Source organism: Geotrypetes seraphini, chromosome 3, assembly GCF_902459505.1.
Source record: "Geotrypetes seraphini chromosome 3, aGeoSer1.1, whole genome shotgun sequence".
Lineage (NCBI taxonomy): Eukaryota > Metazoa > Chordata > Amphibia > Gymnophiona > Dermophiidae > Geotrypetes > Geotrypetes seraphini.
In genome coordinates this window covers 387,599,835-387,619,740 of record NC_047086.1, presented here as the reverse complement: position 1 = coordinate 387,619,740, position 19,906 = coordinate 387,599,835, and the positions used below count along the sequence as shown (strand labels likewise).

Below are 19,906 nucleotides of genomic sequence, written 5' to 3'. Positions count from 1 at the left end.
TCATTGCCTGGTTTAGCAACAGTAGTTGTGGTGTGCTTCTGTTGTACATCTTTGTTTTTCTACTCTCCTGTCATTATGGAGTTACTCTTCACACTTAAATCTTAGTTTGTAGACTGATTACTGGCGTTTCACGTACGACACATAGAACGCCTACCGTATTCACGCCGTTGTGGCATATCTACTAATAAAGTGACTTTTTGAACCATATACCCTTGGCTGTCTACTTGACATCTTATCCTCACGATTCCTTCGTTGTGTGACCTTGAAATAAGCGCCTTAATAAAATCCAATCATTCTGTATACCTTCTTACCCAGTTTACCAGCAAGAGTGCAGGCAGCAATTCTAAGGCATATACATCAAGATTATTTATCAGGTCAGATATCTCACCTTCTGGAACTGAAAATATTTCAGCTATTGACCCTAAAATGGTCAAGGCACAAAATCTGGTCGTGTGTGATGAGCCAGGAAACAGGGCTTCGAAGAGACCCTCACTGATGGAGAGCATGAAAGCCTACAATTTAGAAAAGATAGAGATACAATTATGGAGGCCATCTTTATAACTCTTACATCTTGATAAATTCTTGAGAGCATGAAGATTAAAAACAAGATGCACATTTCTGGCATATCCTGAATATGACACCATAATACAGTAAAATCTTGGTTTGCGAGCATAATGCGTCCCAGAAACATGCTTGTAATCCAAAACGCTTGTATATCAAAAGCGAATTTCCCCATAAGAAATAATGGAAACTCAAGGCAATTCGTTCCACAACCCCAAAACTTTAATACAAAATACCGTACTATATAAAGTAAAAATATATTAACCTGCACTTTACTTTTGAAAATAATCACGGTTGGTGTGAGGGAGATGAGAGTCATTGTGTAGGACGACTTTCACTATGACGTGACGCGCATATCGCAAGACCTCGCTCGTTTAGAACAGTCACTACACTCCCGCGACATCATAGAGAAGAGCTGTCGGCTCAGTCGTCATGCGCGTAGACTGTACGTACTGGTATTGCAAGACCTCGCTCGTTTATCAAGTTAAAATTTAATAAAAACATTTTGTTCGTCTTGCAAAACACTCGCACACCAAGTTACTCGCAATCCAAGGTTTTACCATATCGGAAATGAATAAGGCTCCCACTTCTCTAATAAAGCTCCCCAGATAGTCACAACTTCCACATATAAAATTAGATCTGATGGGCAGGAGCGTAAAAAATTTAGAAGAGCATAAAAAATTTAGAATAACCCATTAAAATTCCTCCAGTCCATATCGCAGAACCTTCTTATCATACCCTCTTTGAAATCAATAAATACATTGCGATCCAATAACTTTGCTGTTACTGCTCCTACCTTATGGGATTCATGACCTAATTATCTGCGCAGTGAGCTCGATCAAAGGCAATTCAAAGACCTGTTAAAAAACATTTTTGTTTAAAGACGCTTTTGGTTAATAACTGTCCTTTTAAGGACACAGCCTGGCTAAAGCCAAGCTAAACTAATGCAAACTGCTACCCTCCCCTTCTGTTTTTCCCTTAAACGTAACACCTTTTCTATCACAAATGTAGTTCTTCCCTACTATCCTACAGTGTGAAGTAAGTCCATATTTCTACTATGATATTAATTAGTCTGTGTTGTGATTCTGAATCCCTTGTTTTTATCAGTTTTTATTTGCTTTTATGTAATTATCGATTATAATTTGTATCTCATCCAAACCACCTCTACCAGGCATAGAAAAACACACACCCCATTCACTTACCCCCCAATCAAAGAAGTAGAACGGAAAAAACTATACAACGGACTACTGGCCACTCAGGCAGCGAAGATAGACAACCAAGTCTCCAACCTATTGACAACAACCCCAGACTACAAGATGTTCAGAAAGGAAATAAAAACTATACTCTTCAAGAAATCCCTTAATAAAGCTTAATACCATGATAAAGCTTAACCCCCCTCTTACCATCCCCTCCCTAACCCCAGATCCTACTTTTCCCTCTCTTGGAAACCTTCTCTGATCTAACGTTGTAACCCTTCTTCCATAACTCTTTTTGTAATCCGCTTTGAACCGAAAGGTAATGGCAGAATAGAAATCTGTAATGTAATGTAATGTTTTTATGTGTTCTTAAGAAATTTTTAAATTGTAAGCCGCTTAGAAATTTGAATAAGCGGTTGAAAAAATATTTTAATAAATTTGAAACTTGAAGAGTTTAATCCAGACTAAAAAAAAACAAACCAAGCCTAAATTAAAATATAAAATTAAAAGTAAAACATTTGGCATGTGAGCTGTCAAGCCTTTTATTACATTCTACAGGTTTCAGCATCGCATCCAGTCACTCTGCTTTTTATCCTCTTACTGAAGAAATGTAGTTTCTAATCAGCGTTCCCTTTGAAGTACCATGTGGCTTTCTCTTATATCAATTCAAGGTTGGCTCGTTTACCATGTCACAGCTGTTTTCTCTCAAGTTCCTGAATGAAGTTCAGAGGTTACTTGCAGTGGTTTCCTCACCTTGTACTGCTGTAAAATCACAGAAGGATCCCAGACCACCAAATCACCATTATCAACAGTCCCTGGCTTGTTTACGTTTTGTTCCAGTTTATAGAGGACCTGGGAGCTTTCCTGTATCCTGCAGAACAACTTCAAACACAACCAAACACTGTAATAAGTAAATGAAATGATGAATGTTACAGTTCTGAATGTAGATGTAAAATAAGTTTCAGGACATATGGAACCCGTCCTGTATTATATAGGTAATTCGGTAACTCGTTCTGAGCTCTTATGGGAAGACGGGCTATAAAACCAAATATACATGTACAAGCCCAGATTTAGCCACAGACAGCTGCATTCAGGATCATCTTCAGAGAGGTACCTACTGTTGCCATCACTGCCCTGGCGCTCCACTTCCTCCTACGCTCATCTGTAGGATCTGTGCAGAGTACAAGAGTTTACAGGTAGAGAATGACGCGGGGACAAATTTTTCCCCGTCCCCGCAGGAACTCATTTTCCCATCCTGTCCCGTCAAGTTTTTTTCCTGCCCCTGCCCCATTCCTGCAAAGCTCCATCCTCATCAGCACAAGCCTCAAACGCTTTAAAATCATAAGCAGCAACATTCTAGAGCTCAGACTGTGATGTCATAATGCCTCATTCCACCAATGCCTAAGCTCTGTCCTCATTTGCACAAGCCTCAAGTAAATTGTGATGTCATAATGCCTCATTCCACCAATGCCTAAGCTCCGTCCTCATCTGCAGAAGCCTCAAACACTTTAAAATCATAAGTGTTCGAGGCTTGTGCGGTTAAGGCAGAGCTTACAGGAATGAAACAGGGACAGCAACAAAACTCGCAGAGACGGGGAAATTGAGTTCCTGTGGGGACAAATTTGTCCCCGTGTCATTCTCGACACTGCACCACTCTAGAAATCAAAATGTAGTACAAGTGAGCCAACTAAAGGACAATCAAGCCATTGTGACATCACTGATGAGGTTGGCTCTTAGGCACTGGTGGAATGAGGCATTATGACATCACAATACCAGCTTTGGTTATCAGAGGCTGAAACTTTTCACACTATTTATTCAATTTTCTATACTGTTCTCCCAAGTAGTGAATAGTATGGGGATACATTTTTCGCCGTCCCCGCGGGAACTCATTTTCCCATCCTGTCCCCGTCCCATTCCTGCAAGCTCTGTCCTCATCTGCACAAGCCTCAACCACTTTAAAATCATAAGTGTTCGAGGTTTGTGCGGTTAAGGCAGAGCTTACAGGAATGGGACAGTGAGAAAACTCACGGGGACAGGATGGGGAAATTGAGTTCCTAAGGAGACAAATTTGTCCCCATGTCATTCTCTGTTTACAGACTCCATGCTGAATGTTTGGAAGGTTTTCAGTGAGAGGGGAAGATAAGAGAGGGCAGGATTAGGGCAGAGGGACAGACCACCTTCCCTTCTCTCCAAATGCCAGAAGGCAGTATCAGATGGGGGAGAGCGGAACATTTATTTCCTCCATCATTGCCAGAGGGCAAGAGTGCAAAGGAGAGGGTTGGGGGGAGCCCCACCTTGCAACCTATAAATTGGTGCTCTCCTTCCTCTATCTCCCCCCTCTTTGGTGATAACATTCCTCCTTCTCTCCTTTTTTCTCTTCTCTTTCCTCCCTTCCTTCAATTCATCAACTGCCCCTTCTCTCTTCTCTCCCTGCCATCTGTCAATCGCCATCCCCTCTCTCCCTCCCTCCCCCCTTTCAGCATTGCTCTTCCTCTTCCTCTCCTCCCAGTCAGCTGTAGCAGAATGCCTCTTTGGTTGGTGGGACCCAGTTCCTATCCAGCTCTTATCACTAATTTTTTTTTCAGCGCATGTTGTTACAACACAAACTTTACCAATAAAGAGTCAGCAACACATATTACACCAGGCCCTGGAACACGAATATACATTCTACAGGGAAGACAATTGTTCCCTCTAAACTGAGCAGGAGTCCTCCACCTACTATCCTATCTGCGAGGGGGTGCTGTTTCTCTATCACATTGTCAATAGTGAGGAGCAGGCAAGCTCTGTAGGACTCCAGGGAATCTGACTGTCTTTAGCAATTGAAAACACAATATCGAAGCACTGCCCTCTGCTGGCAGCAATGCAGTTGGAGGACTCCTGCTCAGCTTAGAGGGAACAGTAAATGTCTGCAACCTACGTGCTAAGCTCCTAAATGCTTAACAACTGCCAGCGGCCATCCAGATGCGGTCTTCCTTCTAACAGCACAGCTTTGCAAGGCAACAGATTCCAAAACCAAAATTCACAGCCTTCATTCCACAATGTACGATACTAAATGCCAGCTCACCTTTTTCATTAGGCAGCAAATCTGTTGTCTCACGGATGGAGACTGGCTGTTTAGGTTATACCCGATGCAAAATTTAATCATTTCCATCTCCTCCATGGAAACAATTTCTGTGCTGCGGTGGCTTTCGCAAAGCAAACCCAGAGCATCTATGCGGACCTAAAAGAGAAAGGAAATGGCCACAGAATGTGTGAATACTTTACAAATTGAATTGAGATATATAAAAGCGTCATTGTTATAAGCCAACACAAGATGAGCAGCTGAACCTGTAGTACATTTTCAGAAGCATCGTTTACTTTATGCTTTTTTCAACCAGAAAGTTCCAAACATGTTATAATTATAATTGAGCAAAGAAAACTAAAATACAATTAAAAATAGAACTTGTTACACATCGAATGCAATTATTACATTCAGTTATTCAGAGTAGTGAACACGCAAGATTGCAAAGATCTGCAGCTGACATAAACACGACATGGCAAATGAGGTTTAATGTGGATAAGTGTAAGGTGATGCATTTCAGTAACAAAAATCTTATACATGAATACAGGATGTCCGGGGCGTTAATTGGGGGGGACCCCCCCAGGAAAGAGACTTGGGAGTGCTGGTCGACAGGTCGATGAAGCCATCTGCGTAATGTGCGGCAGCAGCGAAAAGGGCAAATAGGATGCTAGGAATGATTAAGAAGGGGGATCATGAACATATTGGAGAAGGTTATCGTGCCGCTGTTCCGGGCCATGGTACGTCCTCACCTGGAACACTGCGTCCAGTACTGTACATGAAGAAGAACACGGTACTACTCGAAAAGGGTCCAGAGAAGAGCAACTAAAATGGTTAAGGGGCTGGAGGAGTTGCCGTACAGTGAGAGATTGGAGAAACTGGGCCTCTTCTCCCTTGAAAAGAGGAGACTGAGAGGGGACATGATCGAAACATTCAAGATTCTGAAGGGAATAGACTTAGTAGATAAAGACAGGTTGTTCACCCTCTCCAAGGTAAAGAGAACGAGAGGGCACTCTCTAAAGTTGAAAGGGGATAGATTCCGTACAAACGTAAGGAAGTTCTTCTTCATCCAGAAAGTGGTAGAAAACTGGAACGCTCTTTTGGAGACTGTTATAGGGGAAAACACCCTCCAGGGATTCAAGACAAAGTTAGACAAGTTCCTGCTGAACCGGAACGTACACAGGTAAGGCTAGACTCAGTTAGGGCACTGGTCTTTGACCTAGGGCAGGGGTAGGCAATTCCGGCCCTCGAGAGCCGGAGCCAGGTCAGGTTTTCAGGATATCCACAATGAATATGTATGAGATGGATTTGCATGCACTGCCTCCTTGAGATGCAAATCCATCTCATGCATATTTATTGTGGATATCCTGAAAACCTGACCTGGCTCCGGCTCTCGAGGACCGGAATTGCCTATCCCTGACCTAGGGGCTGCTGCGGGAGCGGACTGCTGGGCACGATGGACCACTGGTCTGACCCAGCAGCAGAAATTCTTATGTTCTTAACTTTTCTTCCATTTTCTATAACCTTTAGACCAGTGGTTCCCAAACCTGTTCTGGGGGACCCCCAGCCAGTCAGGTTTTCAAGATATCCCTAATGAATATGCATGAGAGAGATTTGCATACCTGTCACTTCCATTATATGCAAATCTCTCTCATGCATAATCATTAGGGATATCTTGAAAACCTGACTGGCTGGGGGTCCCCCAGGACAGGTTTCGGAACCACTGCTTTAGACCAAATGAGGCAAAAAAAATCAAAGACATTTGTAGATTTTGATGTAAAAGCAGACAGAATCATTGACTTCCGAATAATTGCCCTTTAAGTACACTTGCAAACTAGGTCATTCACAAACCAGATGTATAAGTACTTCTGTCTCCCCCTCCCCCCCTGAGCAAAGCTGTCTGCCCCCAGCACCCACCTCCCCCCCAAATGTCTCTCCATGGCCCTCTTCTGTCTTCCCCCCCAGAGCAAAGCTGTCTGTCCCCAGCACACCTCCCCCCAAAGCTGCCCCCTTTCCCTATCTCTCCATGGCCCCTTCTGTCTCCCCCCAGCACACCCCTCCCCCCAAAGCAGCCCCCTTTCCCTCTCCCTATCTCTCCATGGCCCTTTCTGTCTTCCCCCCAGAGCAAAGCTGTTTGCCCCAAGCACACCCCTCTCCCCAAAGCAGCCCCCTTTCCCTCTCCCACTGACTCTCTCTCTCTGGCCCCCTTTCTCTGTCTGTCTTTCTGTCCCTCTCCCTGCCCCTGTGTCTTTCTTTCTTTCTGTCTCCTTCCCTCCCGCTGTCTGTCTGTCATTTTTTCCCATTTCCCTGTGCAGCAGCATTTCCATCCCACTTCCCTATGCAGCAGCAACAGCATTTCCCTCATATCCCCCCCTTTCCTGTGCAGAAGCAGTAGCAGCATTTTCCCCCACCCCCCTTTCCCTTCTCTTCCCTGCTCCGTTCGGCCCCTCCCCCTTCTTTTACTGCCGTTGTCCTGCTCGATCTGGCCTGCTCCTGACCCTCCCACCGCCGACAAACCTTGGGGCTCCAGCCGCGTAGGCAGCACTTTAAACACGTTGCTTCACGGCCTTCTACTGCTGATTTCCTCTGCCGCGTCTGTCTCCGATGATGTCATCAGAGACGCGGCAGAAGAACTCGGCAGAGAAGGGCGCGAAGCAGCGTGTTTATAGTGCTGCCTACGCCGCTGGAGCCGGGAGGTTTGTGGAGGGTCAACGGCCGGAACGGGGCTGCTGTCCACCACTCGTTTGCTGCCACTGGTGCTGCCTACTCCGCTGGAGCCGGGAGGTTTGTAGAGAGCACAGTCGCGCGCATGCGCCTCCAGCCCCTGCAAGCGCCGTGAGGTGTCAATTAGAATGTTGCCACAGAAGCACACCTCACAGCGCCAGGACTCACGAATTTTTGAGAGCGCATGCGCGCTCTAGCGTTTTATTATTATTGATTGTATGCTGAGTACCCATTATGTAAACCGCTATGAATTGCTGGTTAGGTGGTACAGAAAAATAAAATTATTATAAACCAAACAAATTGTTTTTTCATGACTTACCTGATCATGTCGGTGGACTAAGCCTTGTTTAATTAATCCAGTGGATACTGCTTCACGCCATACAAAATTATCAGTGAAAGTTAGGTGGCCATGAGCTCTAGCTGTTCTCAGACAAGCCATCAAGGCTCCTAATGCACCTCTGCTAGTGCAGGATCCTGAGGCAATAAAGATATGAATAATCAAACAGGTGCACGTCTAGAAATCCAAATAATAAGCTAACGTTCTCAGCCACCTCAGCAAACATATTACACTTCCCCCTCCCCATTCGCGGTTTCCCTACTCGCGATTTCACATAATCGCGATTTTTTTTGGGGGGGAGGAGGGAAAAAAAAACCCATATTTTTGTCTTCCCCCCGGCATCCTGGCCTTACCTGGTGGTCTAGCTGGTTCCTATGCTCCTGCCCCGTGCAGATAGCCATTAGGAAATGGCTGTGGGGAGTTCCCGTAGTCTCTCGAGAGACTACGGGAACTCCCCACAGCCATTTCCTAATAACTATCTGCACGGGGCAGGAGCGTAGGAAGATCGCTCCTGCCCCGAAAACCAGCTAGACCACCAGGTAAGGCCGGGATGCCAGGGGAAGGCGAAAGGGAGGCGGGGGTGGGTCAGAGCCGTTTTATTCGCGGTTTTTCACCATTCACAGTCCGGCTCTGCCCCTATCCCCCACGAATAAAGAGGGAGAAGTGTAATGCACTCTGCTGTAAAAAAAAAAACAAAACCAACCCCACAGAAAAGGTGTTGCAGTGGCCATTTTATTACACCCATGTCTTTGCTTTCTCAACCCTCAATGCAACCACAGAACATTTGTTTTGATGGGTGCATCTAAGTATAGCAGCCCTAGCTGCCTTCATTATCCAAGATGATAAGTCAATTAGTTTCTTTGGCTATACATTCTGTTCCAGCACTTAGTAGTTTCCATAAATTCAACATAACACCATTAATTCATGATGGAACACGACTTCTTCTAGGGCAGTGTCTCGCAAACTGCGTGCTCCGAAGAGATTCTAGGGGTGCCACGAGAGAGTCCAGAATTTTAATTTTAAAAATTCCCTTCATAAGTATACACTAGGGGCTCCTTTTACGAAGCCGCGCTAGCGGGTTTAACACGTGCGACTTTTCATCACGTGCTAACCCCCGCGCTGGCCAAAAAACTACCACCTGCTCAAAAGGAGGCGGTAGCGGCTAGTGCTTACAGCAGTTTAGCATACGTTATTACACGCGTTAAACCGCTCCCGCCCCTTCGTACTAGAATAGATGGCATGTACGCCTGTCAATGTTATGAGTGTCTGTGTGCATAAGGATACAACCGCCCAGGCAGGCACCATTCTTCGACGTGATTGGTCCTTGAAAACTAACAGTATTATTATTATTATTTTATTTCTTATATACCGCCAAAGCCGTATTAGTTCGAGGCGGTTCACAACAAAGAAGTAATTTTCGTTTTCTTTTTATGCCGTAGTTATCCTAACTTGAGCAACAAAGCAATCAAGGCTTTGTTACCCTTTGGATCTTCTTATCTCTGCGAACTTGGATGTTCAGCTCTGACAGAAATTAAAGAGAAAAAAAGAGAAACGACTGCAGATGGTGGATGATGAAATGCGCGTTTGCTTGTTGACTATCAAGTCGCATTTTGAGTTAATTTGCGCTCAAAAACAAGCTCCTCTATCGCATTGATTAGCAATTCAGCAATGTTACTTACCGTAACAGTTGTTATCCAGGGACAGCAGGCAGCTATTCTCACTAGTGGGTGATGTCATCAGACAGAGCCCCGGTACGGACGTCTCACAAGCACGTGTTGCTTGTAGAAACTTAAAGTTTCTAGATGCCCGCACCGCGCATGCGCCGGTGCCTTCCTACCCGGAGATCCGGGCGTGTCTCCTCAGTTCAGGTAGCTAGCCTGAGAAGCCAACCCAGGGGAGGTGGGTGGGACGTGAGAATAGCTGCCTGCTGTCCCTGGATAACAACTGTTACGGTAAGTAACATTGCTTTATCCCAGGACAAGCAGGCAGGTATTCTCACTAGTGGGTGACCTCCAAGCTAACCTCAGTGGGATGGAGGGGGAGTTGGCGACTTAAGAGAATAAATTTTTCAATACTGTTTGGCCAAACTGTCCATCCCGTCTGGAGAGGGTATCCAGACAATAATGTGAGGTGAATGTGTGAACCGAGGACCAGGTGGCAGCCTTGCAAATTTCCTCGATTGGTGTTGATCTGAGGAATGCTACTGAGGCTGCCATTGCTCTGACCTTATGGGCTGTGACCTTACAAGGAAGTGATAATCCAGCCTGGGCATAGCAGAAAGAGATACAAGCCGCCATCCAATTAGAGATGGTGCGCTTCGATATGGGTCTTCCCAACTTATTAGGATCGAAGGAGACAAAAAGTTGAGGAGTGGATCTGTGTGGCTTGGTGCGATCCAGGTAGAAAGCCAAGGCACGTTTGCAGTCTAGAGTGTGAAGGGCCGATTCTCCGTGGTGAGAATGAGGCTTAGGGAAGAATACTGGAAGTACAATGGATTGGTTGAGATGAAATTCGGAGACCACCTTAGGCAGGAATTTCGGGTGAGTGCGGAGGACCACCTTGTCATGGTGGAATACTGTGAATGGTGGGTCCGCCATCAATGCCTGGAGTTCGCTGACTCTGCGAGCGGACGTAAGGGCTACAAGGAAAAGCACTTTCCAGGTGAGATACTTCAGAGGGGCCCTGTTGAGTGGTTCAAACGGGGGCTTCATGAGGTGGGAAAGGACTACATTGAGGTCCCAAACCACTGGGGGTGGTTTGAGAGGAGGGTTAACATGGAAGAGTCCTTTCATAAATCTGGCGACCACCGGATGGGCCGAGAGGGGTTTCCCTTGTAGAGGCTGGTGGAACGCCGCAATAGCGCTCAGATGGACTCGTATGGACGTGGACTTGAGCCCAGATTGAGATAGGTGTAGGAGATAGTCCAGCACGGAGGATAAGGAAGCTCGCTGAGGTTCCTTTGACTTAGAAACACACCATGAGGAGAATCTGGTCCATTTCTGGGAGTAGCATTGTCGAGTGGCGGGCTTCCTGGAAGCTTCCAAGACCTCCCTCACTTCTTGTGAGAATTGGTGAGGGGTTACGTTGAGAGGAACCAAGCTGTCAGGTGGAGAGACTGCAGGTTGGGATGAAGTAGTGATCCTTGATGTTGAGTAAGTAGTGAAGGAAACACTGGAAGTGGTACTGGTTCCCTGCTGCTGAGTTGAAGTAGGAGGGAGAACCAAGGTTGTCTGGGCCACCGAGGAGCTATTAGAATCATGGTGGCCCGTTCGAGTTTCAGCTTGACCAGAGTCTTCTGGATCAGCGGGAATGGTGGGAACGCATATAGAAATCGTTTCCCCCAGTTCAGTAGAAAAGCATCTGCCTCGAGGCGATGAGGAGTGTAAATCCTGGAGCAAAACTGAGGCAGTTTGGCGTTGTGGGGAGCCGCAAAGAGGTCTATCTGAGGCGTCCCCCATTGCGTGAAGATTTGGTGAAGGGGGCTGGAATGGAGAGTCCATTCGTGCGGTTGTAGCAGACGGCTTAGTTTGTCTGCTAAGACGTTGTTCTCCCCTTGGATGTATACTGCTCTGAGTAGGGTGTTGTGGCGCACCGCCCAGTCCCAGACTCGTAGAGCTTCCTGGCAAAGGAGGGCCGAGCCCGTGCCTCCTTGCTTGTTGATATAATACATGGCGGCCTGATTGTCTGTGCGAATGAGGATTACCATGTCGTGGAGTAGGTGTTGGAAAGCTTGGAGCGCATTGAAGATGGCTCTGAGTTCCAGTAGATTGATTTGGTGTAGTCTCTCCGCATTGGTCCAGAATCCTTGGGTGCGGAGACCCTCCAGATGGGCCCCCCATGCGTAATTCGACGAATCAGTCGTGAGGACTTTCTGATGGGGGGGAGAGTGCATCAGCAAACCTCTGGATAGATTCGAAGAGGTCATCCACCAAAGTAGAGACTGCCGAAGAGCAGGTGTGACTAAGATGCGTTTGGATAGTGGATCGGATGTCTGATTCCACTGTGATGCCAGGGTCCACTGGGGGATCCTGAGGTGGAGTCTGGCAAAGGGTGTCACATGTACTGTGGAGGCCATATGGCCCAGGAGCACCATCAGTTGTCTCGCCGGTAGGGTTTGGCGAGTCGACACCGACTGGCAGAGATGAAGAAGAGACTCCATGCGTTGCCGAGGTAGGAATGCTCGGAGTCGGGTGGTGTCCAGGACCGCTCCGATGAAGGGGAGGGACTGGGTGGGTTGTAGATGAGACTTGGAGAAGTTGATCTCGAAGCCCAAATTCTGGAGGAAGTAGGTTGTAGCCACGGCCGCCGAAGTGACCTCTGGGGCTGACGGGGCCTTGATGAGCCAGTCGTCGAGGTATGGGAATACCTGTAGACCCCTGTCCCGGAGTGCTGCGGCCACTACCACCAGGCACTTTGTGAAGACTCTGGGGGACGAAGATAGGCCGAATGGTAGCACTCGATACTGTAGGTGCAGATTTCCCACCCGAAATCTGAGGAACTTTCGGGAGGCCGGGTGAATGGGGATGTGAGTGTAGGCCTCCTTGAGATCCAGGGAGCATAACCAGTCGTTCTGCTCGAGGAGGGGGTATAGAGAAGCCAAAGTCAGCATGCGAAACTTCTCTTTGACCAGGAACTTGTTGAGGGCCCGAAGGTCTAAAATGGGTCGCAGGTCGCCCGTTTTCTTCGGGACGAGGAAGTACCGGGAGTAAAACCCTCGGTTCAATTGGTCTGACGGGACCGGCTCGACAGCCCGAAGCTGGAGTAAGGTTTGGACTTCCTGAAGAAGAAGGGCAGTCTGCGTCGAGCTTGAAGGATACTCTCTTGGGGGATGGTCCGGAGGGACCCGGTGGAATTGAAGAGAGTATCCTTCTCTTATGATGGTGAGGACCCATAGGTCCGTAGTTATGGCCTCCCATCGATGGTAGAAAAGATGGAGGCGGCCCCCTATGGGAGAGGCCGAGGTTATGCTCCCGGGGGGGGCGTCAAAAGGGCTGGGGGGCCTTAGGTACGGCCGGTGGCTGAGGTTTTTGTTGAGACTTCTGGGGAGGTTGTCTCTTCGCAGGCTGCCTCGCAGCAGGCGTTTGTCTGGGCATGTAACGCCGCTGGTAAATCAGGGGTGGCCTGGGAGGTCGAGACTGTTGAGGCTTGGGTTTGGGCCGCAGGATGGACTGAAAGGATTTTTCATGATCCGACAGCTTCTTGGTAACAGTTTCGATAGATTCATCGAACAGGTCAGCTCCAGCACATGGTACGTTGGCGAGTCTGTCCTGAAGGTTGGGGTCCATATCGATGGTACGGAGCCATGCCAGGCGACGCATCGCTACCGCGCTTGCGGCGGCGCGTGCCGAGAGTTCGAATGCATCGAAGGAGGATTGCATCAGCTGGAGGCGTAATTGGGAGAGGGAGGCTACCACTTCCTCGAACTCGAATCGAGCTTGGTTGTCTATGAACGGAGTGAACTTGCGGAGCACCGGCAAGAAGAACTCCAAATAGGAAGAGAAAAAGAAGTTGTAGTTTAGCACCCGTGACGCCATCATGGAGTTTTGGTAGAATTTTCTACCAAATTTGTCCATCGTTCTCCCCTCTCGGCCCGGCGGTACAGAGGCGTAGACCTGGGAGGGATGAGAGCGTTTTAGGGAGGACTCGACCAGCAGGGATTGGTGGGAGAGTTGGGGGCCCTCGAACCCTTTATGGTGCACGATGCGGTATCGAGCATCGAGTTTGCTAGGGATCGCCGGTATGGCATACGGCGTTTCGAAGCACTGCATGAAGGTCTGGTCCAGTAATTTATGCAGGGGGAGCCGAAGCGACTCCGTTGGGGGGTTAGGTAAATGCATGGTGTCCAGATACTCTTTGGAGTATCGGGAGCCCGTGTCAAGGGTCACATCCAGATCATCCGCCATTTGTCGGAGGAATGATGAGAAGGACAATTGTTCCGCCAGCGTCGGTCTGTGGGACGGGCTGGCGGAGGAGGAGGCCTCCAGGTCCGTGGACATCGGGGAGTGACAAGGAGAATCGGGCACCGGTGTCTCCTCGTACTCTGGGCCCCTCGGAGGGGACGCCTCTGATGAGGAGTATCCCCTACGTTGCAGTTTTTTCTGCGGTGACACCTCCGAATAGCGTGAGGAGTGCCAGGATGAGTGTCTCGATCGGTGCCCGTCTCGGTGGCGGGACGGGGATCGGGATCGTCTGTGCATCGCATGGTCTCCCGAGGTCCCCAAGTGGATAGGGCTGGAAGCAGTGGATCGCCACTGGGTTTGCGATGCGGGTTCCTGCGATGCTACCCAAGTCTGGTAAGGAGTACGGAGGAACTCTTCCTGACTATGCCCAGGGCTTCGAGTATCGATCGAAGGTCTGGTCCCATGTTGGCGCGGAGGCGTAATGGGTTCTAATGGCGGCATGTCGGTAAGCGAGGCTTGCCGCGTGGGTATCGCCGCCCTCCCTCGTTCGTCCTCGTCGGTTGTCGAGGTCGAACGGTGTGGGGGAGGGGGAGGGGGCGGACCGCCCCTTTGGACCGGTACCGGGAGGTCACCCTGTATGGCAGCGATGAGCCCGGGTCCGATGGTCTGCATGAGCTCAACGAATTGAGCTTCCAGCACGGACCGTAGCGAAGCCGATAAGGAGGGATCCGCACCGAAAGGGGGTCCTCCTGCACGGGCATCGCGCTCCTTCGAGGTCGAGTGCTTCTGCTTAGTAGCTTTCGGCACTTTGATGACCATTGGTGGCACTGTGGAAGGAAGAGGTACCTGAACCGAGGAGACCGGGGCAGGCACCGACGTCGAGCTCGTGGATGGTGTCGGGGCGAGCGATGCCGGTTTCGCCGCACTCGATGCAGGAGGAGTCGATGCCGGTTTCGCCCGCACCGGGGAGGTATCAGATGAAGTGGAGGCTGAGGGATCCTTAGCTGCGTCCATCTTGAACATCGATTCCCACAATAGGCAACGTCGCTTGAATGAGCGTGCCGTAAGGGTAGAGCAAGGCCCGCACGATTTCGGGATGTGGTCAGGGCCCAAACACTGCAAACAGCGCCAGTGAGGGTCCGTGAGTGAAATCGCGCGTTGGCACTTGCTGCACTTTTTAAAACCGGTGATTGGCCGGGACATAGGCCGGAAAATCTCTGCCGCGAGGTCGAAGCCCGTGGGCCTGAGCCACGTGGCCGGCCCGTTCGACCCGCCGGAGGAAATAATCTTCTCCTTTTTTTTTTTTTTTTTTGAAAAAGAAAAGAACTGTTAAAGTAATTAAAAGAAACGAAAACGAAAACGCGGACAAGGAAGGCAAATTTAACTGAATTCAGCTAGCGCATGAAGAAGTTGAACTTCTCAGCTCCGCGGAAAAGAAAGAACTGAGGAGACACGCCCGGATCTCCGGGTAGGAAGGCACCGGCGCATGCGCGGTGCGGGCATCTAGAAACTTTAAGTTTCTACAAGCAACACGTGTTTGTGAGACGTCCGTACCGGGGCTCTGTCTGATGACATCACCCACTAGTGAGAATACCTGCCTGCTTGTCCTGGGATAACATTCTATCTACTTTAGTTTCACCGTTGTTACAATTACCCATACATAGCTTAAAGAACTTTAAATAAATAACTCTCAAATTTAATTTTCTGTTGGGTTCTGCGGCCAGATTGATTAACGGGAACGTCGAAATATGTTCACATCACACCTTATCTTCAACAATTACACTGGCTGCCAGTTGCATTCAGAGTTCAGTACAAAGCAGTGATGATTTGTCATCAATTTCTGTATGATACGATCCCTGAACTCTTCAAGAGTAAGATGGCTAATTACCAACCAAAAAGATCATTGCGCTCTGCAAATTAAGCCCTCTTAAATGTGAATGCCAGTCCAAAACATGTAGAAACCAGCGCAATGACTTTTTGTTGTGCAGGGGTAAAATTGTGGAACTCACTTGTAGGGCAAATACAGAAAAGGGGTAATAGAGGTACATTTAGGAAACTACTTAACCCTTTCAGGACCATAAGGATCGTAGGCCAATTTTTGTGGTTTTGACGACATTTTTATGGTAAAAAGGGCTTGCAGATGCCAAAAAATTGATTTTTTTTGTGAAATATCATTATTTTTTTTTTTTAAATCACACTTCTGGCTTATGGACAGTGTGGCAAGTGAATCTTCTCGTCAATCTGGCAACGACGCTAATGAATGAATGTCGGAACCAGTTTGTTTACATAAAGGCAGTATCATATGGAATCCGTACATATCAAATTTAGAACTGTAGACTATCCCAATCAAAATTTATAGGATTTTAAAGTTATGGGACAAATATGTCCCTTGGTCCTGAAAGGGTTAAAACACAATTATTTGTAAATGCCTTTTTTAGGCATTGATTTTTCCTGATTTTGCTGATTGTCTGAGGATTATGTTTATTTGTCTTTTATTTTGTTTTAAAACCTATGTATGTAATATTTTGTAAACCGTTTAGGCTTTAGACTAGTGTATCGCAAATTGGGTGCCGTGGCATACTCGTGGGCCCTGAAGGATTCCAGGTGTGCCCCAAGATGCCAGCAAGGAGGAAAAGCGCCAGTGCCAGCTGACTGCTTACAGGATGTGCCTCTCGTGGCGAGAGACACGTCCTGTAGTCAAGTCAGCCGGCGCCTCTGCCTTTCCTTCTCACTGGCGCCTCTGTTCCTTCTCCTCATCTTTCCTTCTGCAGCACCCCCCCATCCCCACCCCCCACACCGGCGGTAATAGGAGGCTCAGGGCCGTGGCTGGAGGACATCCGTGCATGCACGTGGTGTCATCACATCAATGACTGCGCATTTCCGGGTGCCCTCCAGCTACAGCCCCGAGATTAGTGTGTCAGCAGCTTTAAAAGTTTGCAACACACTGTTCTAGGGGCTGATGCTCAATGCTCAGGCACTAAAGCCCACAGTAAAACTCCACAGGGCAACCGCAGCACAGCAAAATAGCTAATCAACACTCAAGGCAAATGCTATTCAGATTTTATGCACAGAAAATTCACGCTATTAAACCAAAAGTTAGGGAATGAAGGTGCCTGGCTTTTTAATCAGAACTGATTGAAACATAGGCGCCTATCAAGAAAGCGCCATTCTGTAACAAGGCACTTCTAAAAATTTAGGCGGCCTTTACAAAAATAGGCGCTATGCACGTTAGGCGTGGCGTGGCTACTTGTTAGACGCTTTCTTACAGAAATTGCTGCTCTTAAGCATGCTTAAGCTCGCATGGGTGCCTAACTTTTCATTGTGCCTAGAGCTGGCCTATTTACTGGGCGCTTCCAAAATAGGTGCCGCTCAGCGTGATTCACTAGACCAGTGTTTTTCAACCGCTGTTCCGCGGCACACTAGTGTGCCGCGAGATGTTGTCTGGTGTGCCGTACGGTCAGGGCCGCCATCAGGGCAGTACCACCAGTCTAGGGAGAGGGGCGGTCCGCCCCACGTGGACAGGAGAGAGCTGGATGGGGGACCCGCGGAGTTCAATACATCTCGAGCCGCGAGGCTCGTCTTCTGCTTCCTGCCTGCCCTGCAGCTAACATATAGCCGATCGCAAGCGTTCCCCGATGTCAGCGCTGACGTCGGAGGGAGGGCTTAAGCAAAGCCTGCCCTCCGACGTTAGCGCTGACGTCGGAGAATACTTCCGTTCGGCTATTTGTGCGCGGCAGGGCAGGCAGGAAGCAGAAGACAAGCCTCGCGGCTTGAGCTTCGTTTTGCTGAGAAAGTTGCAAAGATGGGCTGGGAGGCAAACACGGAACACAAAAGGGGGGAGGGAGTGCGTTTTGGACACAAGGCATGAACTTGGGAGAGAGGAAGGGAGGGAAAGAGATGCTAAGGTGGGGGAGGGAATGCGTTTTTGGACACAGAAGAAATGGACTTGGGAGAGAGGAAGGGAGGGAAAGAGATGCTGAGGTGGGGGAGGGAATGCGTTTTTGGACACAGAAGAAATGGACTTGGGAGAGAGGAAGGGAGGGAATGAGATGCTGAGGTGGGGGAGGGAATGAGTGTTTGGACACAGAAGGCATGGACTTTGGAGAGAGGAAGGGAGGGAAAGAGATGGTTGTGTACACGGGGAATAGAAGAAAGGAGAATTTTTGGTCATAGGGAGGGAGTGAGGTACAGATAGTGGCATACCAGGGTGGGGGGGGGCGGTCTGCCCCACCCCGGGTTTACGTCCCAAGGGGGTGCACAGCTGGCCACCCTCCAGTGTTGTCCCTAGGCCGGCAAACTGCGGCTCTTTAGCCACTTGAGTGCCACCGCCGCCAACGGTGTTGTTGGCGGTGGCAGCATTATAAAATACTTTCTTTGTGTTTATTTGATTCCTATTCAAGAGAATTACTTTATATATAGTCAATATAGGCACAGAGTTAAATTTTTTAACATTTTCTAATGGTGGTGTGCCTCGTGATTTTTTTCATGAAACAAGTGTGCCTTTGCCCAAAAAAGGTTGAAAAACACTGCACTAGACAACACCCAATTGTGCTTGAATCACGTTGAATGGTGCCTAGATCGGCGCCTAACTTTTGGGCGCTTCTGATAGAATTTGCCCCTTAATCCTCCACTGCCCCAGGTACATTAGAGAGATTGTGAGCCCGTCAGCCCAGAGAGGGAAAATGCTTGAAGTACCTGTATGTAACCACTTTGAGTGTGGCAGTATGCAAGTCTCAATCCCTTTCCCTGATGTCATAATGCCTCATTCCACCAATAAAAGCCAACCTCATCGGTGATGTCACAATGGCTTCATTATCCTATACTTGGCTCACTTCTGATACTGTATTGGAGTGTGGTACAGTGGTTCAATCTACAGCCTCAGCACCCTGAGGTTGTGGGTTCAAACCCAAAACTGCTTCCTGTGACCTAGGCAAGTCACTTAATCCTCCACTGCCCCAGGTACATTAGATAGATTGTGAGCCTGTCAGCACAGAGAGGGAAAAATGCTTGAAGTACCTGTATGTAAACCGCATTTGAGTGGTTGCAAAACTACAAAAAGGCGATATACAAGACCCAATCCCTTTCCCTAATAATATACAGGCATCAGAACCCATGTCTAGAAGCGTAGCAGTTCATCTACTTGAAGCTAAATTTTCTTACCAACATTAGTACTGGCAGAAGACTGAAGATTCTTCACCATGTAGTGTACACTTTCGGGGTTACACTTCAACAACTTGGGCAGGTAGTAATCAATAATGTAAGTGGTTTTGTCAGGGTTTCCTTCGCACAGTATTAAGAGAAGAGGAGACACCCAGGTCGCATGCCACTGCGCAATCCAGAACTCTTTTTGAGAGGTAGAGGCAAGTTGATGTCTATGGTTCATAAACATGGTTTCCAAAAGATTGCTTGCATACGGCGCAAACGACTGGTCGCTCATAACATCCAAGACCTGGGCTGGGATCGTTCTATCCATCGTTAGAATGCTCTCGACGCCCACACACTCCACGAGACAGGCAAGCGAAGCGTACTTCCCTTTCCTATGCCATTCTAAACTTAGGAGACTGCCTAGAAGCTGTGAAAAGAAGGGGTCGCTTTTGACATCTGCTCCGTCAAGGGTAAGCCGGTGGATCTGGAGGAGATTTTTGAACACCGCTTTGGCCTGGTGCCTGACGGCATCCAGTGGATGCTCCCAATGTGTATAGACATAGTCCAAAAGTTTTCTAAGAGCGTCCGCATTTCCATCCAGACTCTCTTTCAAATCCTGTGAGCATGAACCGAGGACATCCAATGCCGACGTAGTCCACATGGCTAAAATCCTGGATACCGACATAGCCAGGCTGGAATCTTTTAATCTATTAAAATAACAAAAAGAAAGAAACGTGAGACGATATAGTTTAGATTTAAATTTGTCCTAAGAAAGGCAAGCCATAGTTAATATATGCATCTGTTGTAGTTATTGTCTTGGTGGGTCCGTCTCTGCCACTGCTTCTCTCTTTTGATGTGTTTTAGGATTAACTTCTAATTGATTAGAACACAAAGCCTAATTTTGCATGGGTTGTCTAGATAAGAAGAGAGTCATCCAAGCCTAAAAATTCAGAATTAGCAGAATACTATACAAAAGGCTCGCTGA

General features: G+C 48.0%; 1 protein-coding gene across 4 annotated transcripts in view; it reads right to left on the bottom strand.

The window, feature by feature from the left end:
- THADA (THADA armadillo repeat containing) overlaps window positions 1-19,906 on the bottom strand; it is a 538,115-nt gene that overhangs the window by 481,236 nt on the left and 36,973 nt on the right. For all 4 annotated transcript variants that reach the window (XR_004538762.1, XM_033937269.1, XM_033937270.1 and 1 more), the window contains exons 11-15: window positions 18,937-19,628; window positions 7,859-8,013; window positions 4,822-4,977; window positions 2,511-2,639; window positions 389-512 (exon numbers count right to left, since the gene is read on the bottom strand). Coding sequence is in view for 3 of the 4 variants with exons in the window: in XM_033937269.1 (XP_033793160.1) it covers window positions 389-512; window positions 2,511-2,639; window positions 4,822-4,977; window positions 7,859-8,013; window positions 18,937-19,628 (1,256 nt within the window). In the remaining variant the exon portion in view is untranslated. The remainder of the gene's footprint in view (window positions 1-388; window positions 513-2,510; window positions 2,640-4,821; window positions 4,978-7,858; window positions 8,014-18,936; window positions 19,629-19,906) is intronic.